Genomic DNA, 14,411 nt, shown 5'->3' with positions numbered 1-14,411 from the left:
CTAACAGAGCGGATCGTGGTATTTGGAGTTTCAGAGATAAGTGTATTCGGAGAGTTTTTTCCCTTCCTCGCTTTATCATTTATCTCCTTTCCCGTTGGTGTTCCCTCTGTTGTAGTTGTGTAGTTTTTGTATGCAAGGTGGTTTTGGTTTTTCCCTTGTACTGTCTCGTTCGTCTAAGTACTGTGTGTGGGCATATTATTACTTGTCCCCTTTTGTTGTGATCGGGGTCCTTCTCAGGACTAGATTACTTAGGTGCAGGGATCCTCAGGAGGTAGGGGTTACGCTGGCGGCCTGGACCTCTGTACCTTTAACAGTACCTCCAGGTTGAGGGATTAGTCAGGGCCCCAGCTTAGGGTCAGCTTAGGCCCCCTACCTCCAGTATACAGAGACAGCGTGACAGTATGGAGGACTATGGGGCGCCCATTATTCTGTATGGAGAACTATGTGGGGCCATTATTCTGTATGAAGGACTATGTGGGGCTATTATACTTATCGAGCATTATGTGGAGCCATTACACTGTATGGAGGACTATGTGGGGCCATTATACTATATGGAGGACTATGTGGGGCTATTATACTTATGGAGCACTATGTGAGCCATTACACTGTATGGAGCACTATGTGGAGCCATTACAATGTATGGAGCACTATGTGAGGCCTTTATACTGTATGGAGCAGTATATGGGGCCATTATACTATATGGAACACTATGTGGGGCCTATTATACTGTATGGAGGACTATGTGGGGCCCATTATACTGTATGGAGGACTATGTGGGGCCATTATTCTGTTTGGGGGACTATGCAGGGCCATTATTCAGTATGGGGGACTATGTGGGGCCATTATTCCGTATGGAGGACTATGTGGGGCCATTATTCTGTATGGATGACTATGTGGGGCCATTATTCTGTATGGTGGACTATGTGGTGCCCATTATTATTTATGTAGGACTACATGGGGCCATTATTCTGTATGGAGGACTATGTGGGGCCATTATTCTGTATGTAGGACTATGTGGGGCCTATTATACTGTATGGAGGACTATGTGGGGCCATTATTCTGTATGGGGGACTATGTGGGGCCATTATTCTGTATGGTGGACTATGTGGTGCCCATTATTATGTATGTAGGACTACGTGGGGCCATTATTCTGTATGGAGGACTACTTGAGGCCATTATACTGTATGGAGGACTATGTGGGGCCTATTATACTGTATGGAGGACTATGTGGGGCCATTATTCTGTATGGAGGACTATGTGGGGCCATTATTCTTTATGGAGGACTATGTGGGGCCATTTTACTGTATGGAGGACTATGTGGGGCCATTATTCTGTATGGAGGACTATGTGGGGCCATTATTCTGTATGGAGGACTATGTGGGGTCATTATTCTTTATGGAGGACTATGTGGGGCCATTTTACTGTATGGAGGACTATGTGGGGCCATTATTCTGTATGGAGGACTATGTGGGGCCATTATACTGTAGCTGGATAGATAGATAATCAATAATAGGTAGATATTAGATAGATAGATATGAGACAGATTTTACATAGATAGATATTAGATAGATAGATAGATAATTAATAATAGGTAGATACGAGAATTGTATGGAAAACTGTAGGTTGAAATCCTCCAATTACAAAACTATATGAAAAGAAAAAACTGGCACTGAGCTCCAAATTCAACGTGTAACTGTGTCTTAATAAGCAAAGCTAGCATTTAATTTGTTGCAGACGTCTTAGAGGATGAAAGACCCTTGTGGGATCAGTAGATGCCCAGAGTTTCATTTTAATGCATAGCAGATGAGTTCCCAAAGACAAAAGGAATTGATTTGCAACATCTGAAAGTTTCTCAGGAAGGGAGTTAAAGGGAAGCAAACTGCTCCATGCAAGAATCAAATGAGAGCGGCCCATAATTGGCTTGGCATCTTCATGTTAACAAGTCAGATATTGATGAACATATTTGTACACATTCAATCGAGTCTTTGTTCTGTAATCGTAATATGTTATCCCTCTATAGTTACTTGTTTTAAAGGGAAAGTTTGTGTGCCTGTTCACAACATTTATTAGGTATTTGTAGCGTATATTGTGGGACTACATTATGATCTCATTCTAAAGTCTATCTCTATAGATAGTGTATGTTTTATGTGCCCTTAAGGGATATTAATGACATATATGGCATCCAGGTGAAGAATAATTGATGAGGTTGGAGGTCGTCACTCATGTGCCAATGACTTAGCAGGCAGGTCTTTAAATATGTCTAATACCCACATATATCAAACTTTAAATGTCCATTTTGGCAATAGCCATTTTTGAGCAAGACAGAATATCATACAGCAATTGTAATCAATAAATTGCTCATGTAATGCATGAAGAAGCTGCAGTCCTCCATAGGGAATAATGCTTTATTTCTCCTGTAGGGGTGCTGAAGAGGAATTGATTTCCTTGCTTTCAAGTTCGTCAAGATCTGATCACCTTGAATTATTTGATCTTATTCCATATTTTACTCCTATTATTTCATCAGCTTGATTAAAATTGCTTTTCTATTTATTGGATTTGACTATTATTAGGTACTTCTTCCTGTTTTATTATCCAGGATATTAGACGCCAGCCTTTAGTTGCTTGCAACCCTCATTAGACAGGTCACAGTTATTTTCAAAATGCAGTCCCTTGATTTATCTACATTCGGATGAGGAAAGTGAAGCTCCTGTCTCGTTTCTGTAGGCCGGCCAGCTACATCCATGTAATAACCCATTATTATTGTTAATAGTGAAGCATTTTAGAACAATTGCCAATCACATTAATAGAGAGTGACAGAGCAGGAGGGCAAAGGTGAAAAGCGGGAGATGGGGTGAGTCATGACTGATGAATGTGGTCATAACTCTTAACAGCTCTAATAAATGTGAAAGACACTTTATATTGCATGAGCTTTTCGAGATTTGGATTGACCAGACACTCAGTAAATACATATACTGCCTGCTGCATTGCGGTTCATCATCTCCTGTACTGCATGGATCATTTATGTGTCCGTTATTTTGTGACTATCTGTAACTCTCCAAAGTACCCATCTAAGTCCAAAGGTACCTAACATATTCCTATCACTTAAAAAGTTTAATTTGCAAGTATTTGGGATGCAAGTGATTTTCAGTAGGACACCAAGGATAGGAAATTCCTTGCAGCATCTCACATGGTGATTTTTGCAGTATATCATGTTGAAGGCCACCATAACAGTCCTATTGCTTTCTCCATTCGCACTATATCGAGTGTCCAGTGTTTTGGGGTCTATACTAGGAGGACCCTTAGGGTACTTTCACACTTTGCTTTGTCCTACATTTGTTGATCCCATCATGGCTTATCTTTGAATTCCTCCCAAAGCGGGATTCAGGCGTATCTGCTAATGGGGCCATTAACTATAATTGTGCCAACGGAGTCAACGTGCGTTGTGTTGTCTATCATTTTTGGGCGTGTACGCCTACTGAAGATGGACACTCAGATGTAGTAGACTGCGTCTGAGTTTCTGCCTTCAGAAGGTGTACACCGCAAAAATGATACCCGACAGAGCACACATTGTCTCCGTCAGCACCTTTATAGTCTATGGCCCTGTCAGAGCATGCACCCAAATCCCGTCTTGTGCGGGATTCGGACATAAGCTATGATGGGATTAACAAATGTAGGACAAAGCGCAGTGTGTGAGCACCCTTACTTTGATTGAATCCCAAATGTAGCAGCTCTGAATCGGAAATTCTACTACTTCATTTATGCACCAGGATATAGAAGATGTTATAGTAGCTTTAGGCACAGATGACAGAAGATGTGCCCATATTGCATTCAGTTGTGACCGATATTGTATTAAGAGACTCACATTGTCCATGTCTCATTTAAAGGTTGTTCAATAGCTGGAAATCACATTGGCAATAGTAGTCATACTTGACTTTAAATAGCCTTATTATATTATTTGACATAGCAAAATCTTTGTGGTCAAATGCAGATGTTGGAAAAGACAAAGCTTGACTATTTTGGCACTTTATTCATTGTGTGTGGGGGAAAGGCGATTCTGGCAGCTAAATAGGAAAGGGTTCTTTACAGTTAGGGCAGACAGACTGGGATGCCGAAATAAGAGGTAGTAATGGCAGGTACAATATCAGCATTTTAAAAAGTGCTGGATATTTTTCTCACAATAAATGGCATTGTGGGTTATAAATAATTAAGAGATAGCTAATGTATAACTGGTCAAGGAAGGTTGATATTGATGGACCTATGTAATTTTTCAACTTATGTAATGATGTAGAGCAGGGGCAGGGAACCATTTTTTCTGCCAAGGGCCATTTCGATATTTATATCATTCTTCGGGGACCGTACAAATTGTGTGCTAACTCTGCCTACAAAGTACGTCTTGACGCTGGCACTGGTGTCAGGGCGTAATCTTTCATTGCACGCGCCTCAGTGTTCAGTAGTGAAAGCTGTGTGCATGTGCTCAGAAAGCATGAAGAAATTAAAAGTTTGGTGGCCATAAAAACAAAGCTGCCGGTCCAACCACTGCGGTCCCCAGGAATATGCCCAGGGGCCAGAGAAGAGGTCATCGCGGGCCGTAAATGGCCCAAGGGCCTGAGGTTCCCCAATCCTGATGTAGAGGGTAAGTTTGATGTGCTCAGTCTCATGTAAAGGCTAAACTCCACTTATCACCTTTAGGGTAGTTTCAGATGGCCATTAATATTTTGCATGTGATAATAGCATGCATAATATAGCCACAAGACCAAACTCTTGAGATCGTACTACAGCTGACTGAAGCCAGGCTTAGATACCTATGATCTACTGTATGTTTGGTTCCATGGAATGGCAGGAGGTCTGGGTCAGGTTGTTGTATTTCAGCTATCTTAAACCAATCTTGAAACACAATTTAAAGTCAATAGTTATTTATATTCAGTTCAATAGGGCCATGGATGTTCTGTTCTATATTAAACTATTAAAGCCATCTGAAACCAGGCTTAGGTGAGTGTAGAAACCCATGCTGTATGTGGTTCAGTAGAATCGCAAGAGGGTCCGGTCTGGTGACCAGATCAACGTTGCCTGAAACTGACCTTACAAAGAAATTATAAATATGAATGCGTCTTCTAATCCAGTGTGAGACTTACACCCAGGGATGAAATGTTATTCCATCCCCTTAATTAGTAATTACAGAAATACATATTTTTCGGACATGGAATGACCCTATAATACTGAACAAGTCAAATGAAACATTTCCACGTTTCACTGCAATGGTCTGGTGAATGGCAGCAGTTATGTGTTTCCAGCATATTGATAAAAGCTCATTGTTGCGTGCTTTAACAAACTATATGGGAAAAATTGCATGGTATGGCAAAAGTAAATATATCCTGAATCCATTTTCTGCGTGTAGTAATAGATTTTGACATCTCCAAAACTCAGCTAAGTTTAGACAATGTAAACCTGAAACCAGAAGGAGTGAATTAATAGCAGGTGATGCCAGACATCCAGTCTACAACCTCAACATTTAACTACCAAACAAAAAAAAAAACATCTGTTTCTGTGTTTGGAAACTTTTTTTCTTGGGATATTTTGAAGTGTTTTCAAAAGATGGGAACAATTTTAGAAATAGAAAAAAAAAAAGTTCCAGCACATGCATTTGTAATTATCTGGTTGATTCTGTATACTCTATGCTTTTCAATGGACGCACATCTGATTTTAATCTAATGGAGCCAGTAAGTATTGGACAGATACCATATTTCCACATGGCAAACTTTCCAGTACCTTCTAAAGTCTCATTTAGTCCATTCTATAATTTTACAGGCAGATATAATAGATTTTAATCAGTTTTTTTAAATTCAGTATTTCTAGACCTTTATAAAATGGTATTCTTTTTACTATTTTAGTTTTTCAGAGTTTTGCTCTTTATACAGACTCATGAATATGGTCAATAGCCATATTATGGCTATTTTTTTCTTTAACAGAGAATATGGCTGCTATAGAGGTACATTATGCATTTACTGCACCTCTGTAATTCCTCCAATTTCATATAGAGGACTCTGTCATGTCCCATTTAACGCCATATTTCCAGTTGTATTCTCCTCTAAAAGTTTCGTTTCTGGGGTAGAATATGACAGTATATGGAGATATGGCTCTAAACTATGGCTGCAGCCTTTGTGTTTCTCATAGAATGCTGATGTTGTGATACAATATTATCTAAGCATTCTCTACCCTATAAATCAGTGGCACTAAAGAGATTGGAGACTCCATTGCCTTTCACAGCATCATGTACTCATGTACTTCATACTTAGCTCTCATGTCCTCCCTTATCTCTGCAATTCTTCACCTCGTGCCTTTCACCGTAACCCAACCCTCCAAATGCACTTGGCAAACTTATCTGATCCACCAAAAATATTATTTGGCCTACGCCATAAGCTGTTGTTCTACCATTGTCTCATCGGGGAAGGCAAAGTTTCTTACTCGCTTCCCAACATCTACTATATACCCTTTGTTTCTTAAGACCCTCATACACATTAGACTAGTGTAGGTCAATACTACTGATATTGATAGGCTAATGAATATGGAGGTGCCGGACTACTGATCATTGGAGGAGATGTCGATTGGACCTGTCCAAATTTTGGACTGCCGATCACATTGATCTCCCGGAAACAAGTTCCTGTCCAACATGTCAGCCGGTGGCTTTCTCATAGAGGACACAGGAGCGCTTGGCCGAATGAGTGCTCCTGTGTATCGGAGATTCAGCTGAGATGGATGCTGGGTGAACGATTGGCCGAAGCATCGTTCTGCCAACAGCCATCTAATGGGTATGGCCAGCTTTATAGATTGAAACCATGCATGGCCAAGGTTCTCTCTCCACATGTAACTAGTTCATATTGCATTTACATCTTACATCTTACGCATTCTATACTGTCCTGGGTGAATCTTGTTGTATTGCATTCTAAAGTACCATGATATATATAGTGTCATATAAATAATTAATATTCATGAGTTTGTGTCTTGTAACTGTCATTGACATTTATCACCGTGAATGGCCAACTCAATCAGATTAAATAATGAGTGTGGTTGGAAACTTGGGTTGAGGCCCAAAGACTAGAACTTTTCCATGTTTGAAGTGGCTGCGATACAACAAAGGAGATGTAAATAACCTCCTGATAATATACTTATTGGTGTTTCCATCTGGGTTTGTAAAAGTTTCTTTGATGGAAGTTAAAGAGAGACTGGAATTAGTCATTTTTAGTACAATAGTGTACATTGTTTTATGGCACTGTGCAATCCTCTTCTACCTTTTTTATTGAAAGACTTTTATTTATCAAACTTTTAAGTAAAGTTTGTCAGATGAAGGAAAGATGGTAACGTTATCAAATGCATTTCATGGGCTTGAAAAAAGTAACTTGAAAGAGTAAAAAAAAATGTATTTTTGAAAGTCAGAACATGTCTTTGCTGGTAGCGTCTTCTGTCATCTGCTGCAGAAAAACCAGAGCAGATTGTTTACATAGCATTTTGCAATTTCACTATAATAAGGCAAATTCAGTGGATTTGCACAAATGTCTCACCATGTGTTCAGAACACATTTCGTACTTTTTCCACCTGTGCTTGTAATTTGCAGTTCGTTTAATGTTACTCTTTGAAGCAATGAACAACAGTTAAACCATTAAATGTTCTTATGGAATTTTCTTGTTTTTTTTTTCTTTTCTTTCGATATTTTGTAGAGTTGCTGGAACTGTGGGCGAAAGGCAAGCGAAACCTGCAGCGGCTGTAACACTGCCCGATATTGTGGATCGTTTTGTCAGCACAAAGACTGGGAAAAACATCACCATATCTGTGGACAGACTCTTCAAGCCCAACAGCAAGGAGAGACTCCAGCAGTCAGCTCCTCTGTTACGCCCAGCAGCGGTGCAGGAAGCCCGATTGACACTCCACCAGCAGCTACTCCGCGATCGACCACTCCAGGCACACCGTCCACCATAGAGACAGCTGCCCGTTAAAAAAAAAAAAAAAACAAAGACAAAAATTTGTTTAAAAACTTTACAGACTCAATGAAAACCAAGTCCTCATTCTCAGATGTTCAAAGATTTAAATGAAGTATCATATTTCATTGCTACAATAACAGTGGACTACTTTTATCTTACGGTAGTTGTGTAATAGTGAAGGCCAGTAACGGGTCACAATGACTTCTTATGGAAATCAAAGATATCTTTTTCTTTAGAAAAACTGAAAGAGAGTACAGAATATAACACAATGCTAGATTTGACCTCCTCCCTGGTATTTTACAGTAGCTGGGATTTAAAACTAGATGACCTCATTAACAAATGCTTTACCAAACAGCAAACCAAGAGATTGCTAACTGCTGTTGAGAGCAAAAACTGCTCACGTGAAAAATAAAATTATTGTTCTTTATAGCAACAAAAGGGAAAAAAAAAAAAAAAAGTCAAGATGAACCCCTCAAGGGCATAAGCGTTGGATACAGCAGTAGACATTTTAACAAGAAGATGAATGGCGTCCATGGGTTACGAACTGAACTTTGAAGACCCGCTACAAAAACTCACAGATGTGCAGCAGAATGGAAGAAACCACAGATGTTCATCTTTTTTTTTTTTTTTTTTTTTTTTTACTTTCGGAAATAAATACAGTACTATCCAGGTCGACATGATGAAAGATGAGTTGCATTGGGATATCTAAAAAAAATAAAATAAAATGCCATCATGGAAAAGGCTTCTTTCCTTTGATATGGAATGGTCTAATCCAACAGTAGCAAGTTGGCAATCATGACACCAAGCAGTTACCCCCAAAACTAACTTTTCGATGCTCAATCCCTTTTGCAAGGTTCCACAGAGACAATCGGGTCTATTCTAATATTTTTTTTTTATTAAAAATGACAAAATGATTAAAAAAAAAAAATGATGTATACACGGTGGCTTCAGCTCCAGCCCACTTTTAAACAGAAAATAATTTTCCATCCCATACTGTTTCAACTTAAAAGCTAGTAGTTCTCTCGGTGTTTCAAACACTCCTGTCCTGTGAGGTTCCCCAATGGTGTTTTTTCTTGTAAATGTGATGGACAAATGTGAAGATGCATCGTAGTTCTAATCATGCCCACATTTAACCTCTTTATTCTTAGCTGGTGAGAAACCCGTCTCTTTCTATGCTGCTTTTATATCTGTAAATGTAAGTGATAAATCTCTAGTAGTACAAACAGCCCTTTTTTTTTTGTCTTTGAGAAAGGAAAAAAAAAAATAACGCTATTTACCGGAGCTGCTAATTCACTCTGTTATAAGATTTTTTTCTGAAATCTAGCATGCTTCACGGAATGCTAACCTATTGGTGTTTTTGTAGGAGGGATGTACATAAATGTATTTTTGCACTGTCACAATGACTCCCTAGGCATGCATTTCTTTTCTTTTTTTAAGTTTGGAAAACTCCTTTTTCGAATATTCTAAGTCCACCTCACCATTCGATCTATCGGTAGCATAGAGCCATAGTGGATTTTTTATTTTAGATTTTCTTTCTTTTTTATTTATTCTTTTTTAAAGATTCACAAATAGGGAATTTGTAATAAAATAAAAAAAAAAAAGAAGAAAAAACAAAATATCACATAAATGTTAAAGGGCAGTGCATGTGTAATTGCTGTAAGGCTATGTATTTCTCATTTTAAATATGATAATTAGATTTCCAAATGCTGAGGAGTAGAATGACGGCTTTAACTGCTGAATGTCAGGTCATACAGTATTAAACATAAAGGGAAGTCAGCCAAAGACTGATCTTAAGGACCAAAATTACAATTTCTTAAAGCACCAATACTATATTCCAAAAGATCAGCAGGTTAAACATGTCCAGTAAGGTACAGTGTGAATTCATTAATCTTTTTTGTTTTTTTCTAACGTCCAGTGTCCAGACCAGATGAGTGGGTTCAATAAATAAAAAAACAATAAAAATACTGAATGAAAATCCAGTGTATCAACCCATCTGTACTACATTTCCCATGACAACAAATGAGAAGGAAACATGTCATGGGACATGTAGCTTTCTTTTTGTGGTTTACGCTTCTCCCTTGAACAGGGCCTGGTTGTGTGCTTTAGGCTATGGTCACACGAGCGATGTTTCTCTCTTCCGAGTGAATCGGATCTATTATGGTAATGACACTCTGCTCAAACTCTGATTAGGGTTTGATCAGAGTGTCAGTTTACCGTGATCCGATTCTCTCGCATGAGAGAATCATATTACAACTGCGGAGAAGATGGAGAACTTAATTTCTCCACCTTCTCCATTGTCTGTGTCCGCATAAATCAATGTTTTACACACACGCATAGACTTGAATGGGTACTTGTGATTCGATTTGGGAAGCCATGCTAAGATATTTTCTCATGCCAAATCAGCATGAGACCAAAAATGCAGATCTGCACTTCCCCATAGTATAACATTGGTCGGAGTGTTATCCGATAAAACATCAGATAGCACTTGTCTGATGTATACCTCGTGTGAGTGAGCCCTGGTGTTGAGTGTTGTAAGTCACAGCTTATGGGGTGGACTACACACTCAAGCTAGAGATTACAGGTATATTACCTGTATAATGTGATGTGTTACCATAATGCAGTATTTTTACTCTACTTTATCATGTTTTTGTTTATGTTGTTTGTCATATTTTTGGTTTGTTCTGTTGTAAAAAAAAAGTATTTTACTGCATTCTGAATCCGGTCTAAAGATGCCTCCGTTGAGCGCAGTCATGGCCGATCGTTACAATTATATTAGGAGCCAAAGGCTAAACATACTTTACAAGGAATGAAGCACATGACCAGGACCCCTCCAACAAGTGATTTCTTGCCATGGTGCTCCCGGACCCATCTCCTTGGACCCATTGATTTGTGTAGTATTATTGTCTCTGTGTGTGACACTGGACCGTCTTTTCTATTGGAGCTCTTGTATGTTCAGTGTAGGAAGGAATGGAAAAATCTCAAAAATTCTGGTAATTTAACATAAATCATATCATCCGTCAACCAACGTAGGCTGTCCATTGTTGTGACAGCTGTTTTTCTGTGTGAAATATGGGTTAATAACAATATGTCTCATTACTTTAATTCAGGGCACCCTGAGTGACATCAGATACTACTTCCCTCCTCCTAACTTTGAGCTCTCCTTCTCTCCTCTTCTTTCTTTCCTTCTATTTTGCTACAGTCTCCTCAGTGGCAAAAAGTTTCACTCTACCTCTGACAGCATGTATATTGCACCAGTCGCTATCAAAACTGGTCTAGTCAAACCAAATGGGCATAAAAAAAAATAAATACCAAAAGCGAAGCTCATACAGCTGCAAACCATATCACTTCTTGGTAACAAAGCAGACCTCATTATCTTAATAAAAAGATAAAAAAATACTTTCCTTTTTTGCTTGTCACTTATATGCAGGCTACGTGAGAGTATAATTTGTAGGTATAACACATTAAAATAAAAAATAAAAATGTTCTCTTCATTGGATATAACTGAATGGTGGTCGCTGATAGGCTTAGGGCTCCCCTCTCTCTATCTCTTACCCCTCTACTTCTTCCTTCTGGTCTTTCTCTTCTCCCCTGTCACGTGGCTCGTGACATGTGATAGGGCCGCCTATTGTCTTGTTTTTACTTTGGTTTCTTTTTTCTGTTTTTAAGCTTTAATTTGTGTAGGTGCATGTCTTGGGGATTTAAAATACAAGGCTGGTTTACTAATGCAAAGCATGCCTAAGTCTGGAATACTTCAAGTTGGGGTGGGGTGGGCTAAGGTGACTCCATGTTGTCCGAATTCTTCAGAGGACAGTAAAGCAAATTGGAGACTGTTGAAATGCAGAAATGAAGTACTTTTTCTAAATCATTATTATTATTATTTTATTTTTTTTGGGGTTCTGCAACGTTATTGTGAAAAAAAAAAAAAAGTTGTTGTGCAATACTTAATTCAGACATGTACCACAAGTTAATGGTAGACTAACACTGGGTGAACATGGGGGGGTGGGTAGACATCATGCTTTCGTCAGCATAATCTTGAGCTTTCGAGTCTACTATGTCTGAACTGTGGGTTCTCGTTTATTCTTTTCCTTTAGTTGGACTGTAATGTATGGTCTGTCAACCTGTGAATCTTTAAAGTATGATTCAGGTATTGTTGTATTCTTTACTGTGTAATAAAAACATGAAAAAGAAGTATTATATTGTTTGTTTTTGGGGATGGGGTGGTTCATGCTCTAGATCAGTGATTCTGTAACTGTTAGGCAAGCCTAAGTGGTGAGACACCACTTATTGTTTGATGACGGGAAGAATCCCTCCTTAAAGGGGATCTGTCATGTAAAATAACGCCATAAACCTGCAGATACAGGGTTAATCTGCAGGTTAATAGCGTTCTGACACCAAGCGGCATTGGCACTGAGAGCCCCGCTGCCTGGAGGAAATTAACTTTATTTCCCCTGACAATCTTACTCTTTCAGTCATAAAGGTGGTGCCGGCATGCTTTCAGTCATCGCTCTGTGATTAGTGTGCGGCGGCTGTAATTGCGCACCCCGCAGGACTGCTTGTTTCAATTTTGCTAAAATCATTGTTTTATCTGCTACAGATCTACCAGTTCTCTGAATGCCTAACTCTGAATAAACCACAACATTGATTGTCACCTTTCTGTGGACACTGTACATAGGCAGAAAACTGCCTATCAGTGGTGGGGGCGGGGTTATATAGAGCTCATGAATATGAAGGACTACAAGTCAGCAGGGTTACTAGTCCTCTAGTGATAATCTCCTGCTAATAAAACAGTGATTTTATCAAAACTACAGCTAGCAGCCCGCAAAGTGGAACAACACTGGCATCAGGTTTATCACTACATTATGATTCTCTCAGATCACGTGGTGAGTGGTGACTGATCCCCTTTAATGTCACATATAAAATAAATAAGTCTCGTTGCCCCAACATAAGCCACTTCTGTCCCGGTGATTTATCACAAATACCTTCAGAGGAGTACACGGGACAGAAAGAGGCAGTCACAAGTTATCTTCGCATTTGCATCAGTGGAGAAAGGATGGGAGCTCTGTGGCTGGTACCGGGAGTTCTGTAGCTAATATCTGGGGTACTGTAGTTGACCCTAGTGGCACTCTACGTGGCATGACTATGGTATGATTGCTGAAATGCCTGAGAATCCCTGCTTTACATCGTAGAGCAGAATAGACTTCATCATTGGATGTTGGGGTTATTCAGCTCTTTAAAATTGACGACCTTCCCTTATGGTAGGTCAGCATTATTAGATTGATAGTGGTCTGACTCTTACCACCCCTGGTGATCAACTGTTTGATGAACAATTTAAGGATAGGCTATCAATTTAACATTTTTAGGTAATACACCAAAAAATTATGATTCCAACAATATTTGGTAAATGTTGAAATGGGACATCCTAACTTCGAACCCTGCGCAACGGCAGCAGTTACAAGAGCAGGTCTGCTGCCTATGAGCCCAAACAGCACATGTTGACGAATATAAATGACCTGAGAATGTCACATACTTTATATTTATAAGGGGTGCCCCCCCCCCCCCCGTTTCCTCCGACCCTTCTCACTGGTGATTGACAGACGTCTTTGTATACATTACGTAGGGCAGCATATCCATGTGAAAGATCTGTTTTAATATTCTTTTAAAATAGCTAATATTAATGAGAATATGTGACCAGGTTTTGTTTATCCCATCTGAGAGTAGCATGATGCAGGGTCAGAGACACTGATTTCAATGATATGTCACTTACTGGGCTGCTTGCTGCAGATTTGACAAAAACCCTGTTTTATCTGCTGCAGATCTAGTAGTTCTCTGAAAGCGGAGCTCTGTATAACCCCGCCCACACCACTGATTGGCTTTCTGTGAACACTGTGCATAGGCAGAAAGTGGGCAATTAGTGTTGGGTCAGGGTTATACAGAGCGTATGAATATGAAGGAACACATGTAAGTAGGTTTACTAATCCTCTAGTGATAATCTCCTGCTGCTAAAACAGTGATTTTATCAAAACTACAGCACAAAGCCCAGTGATACATCGCTGGAATCAGGGTCTTTATCTGGACATTATGCTGCTCTCAGATTAGGTGGCAAAAACCTGATAACAAATTCCCTTTAAAGGAGTTGTCCTGTGCCTCTTTCTTCTATCCCACTACATCAGGAGGTGAATGGCACTGCTCGTGTACCTTTTCATTATAATACAGTATTTAGGTAAAATATGTCTTCAGTGAATACAGATTCTCGCATTATTGACATAGGAGACAACAGTTAGTGCTCATAAAGTGCTATGGAGAAGGTAGGAGGGAGAAACTAGAGGCAGACAAAGACATTCTGCTGCAAGTTCTCCTGAAACAACAGCAGCTCTCATCTCCTATTTCAGTAATGTGAAAATCTGTATTCACTTAATATACATTTTACCACAAAATACA

The 14,411-nt window shown here is 39.4% G+C and overlaps 1 protein-coding gene across 6 annotated transcripts in view; it reads left to right on the top strand.

Moving 5' to 3' along the window:
- RUNX1T1 (RUNX1 partner transcriptional co-repressor 1) overlaps positions 1-12,161 on the top strand; it is a 167,680-nt gene extending 155,519 nt beyond the window's left edge. For all 6 annotated transcript variants that reach the window (XM_073679576.1, XM_073679582.1, XM_073679579.1 and 3 more), the window contains exon 11: positions 7,713-12,161. In XM_073679576.1, the coding sequence (XP_073535677.1) occupies positions 7,713-7,988 (276 nt within the window). In that variant the 3' untranslated portion in view covers positions 7,989-12,161. The remainder of the gene's footprint in view (positions 1-7,712) is intronic.
- The last annotated feature ends 2,250 nt before the right edge of the window (positions 12,162-14,411 follow it).

Source organism: Phyllobates terribilis, unplaced genomic scaffold (genome assembly GCF_046119375.1).
Source record: "Phyllobates terribilis strain yellow unplaced genomic scaffold, ASM4611937v1 Scaffold_4__5_contigs__length_816908805, whole genome shotgun sequence".
NCBI lineage: Eukaryota > Metazoa > Chordata > Amphibia > Anura > Dendrobatidae > Phyllobates > Phyllobates terribilis.
This window is presented reverse-complemented; position numbering and strand designations above follow the sequence as displayed.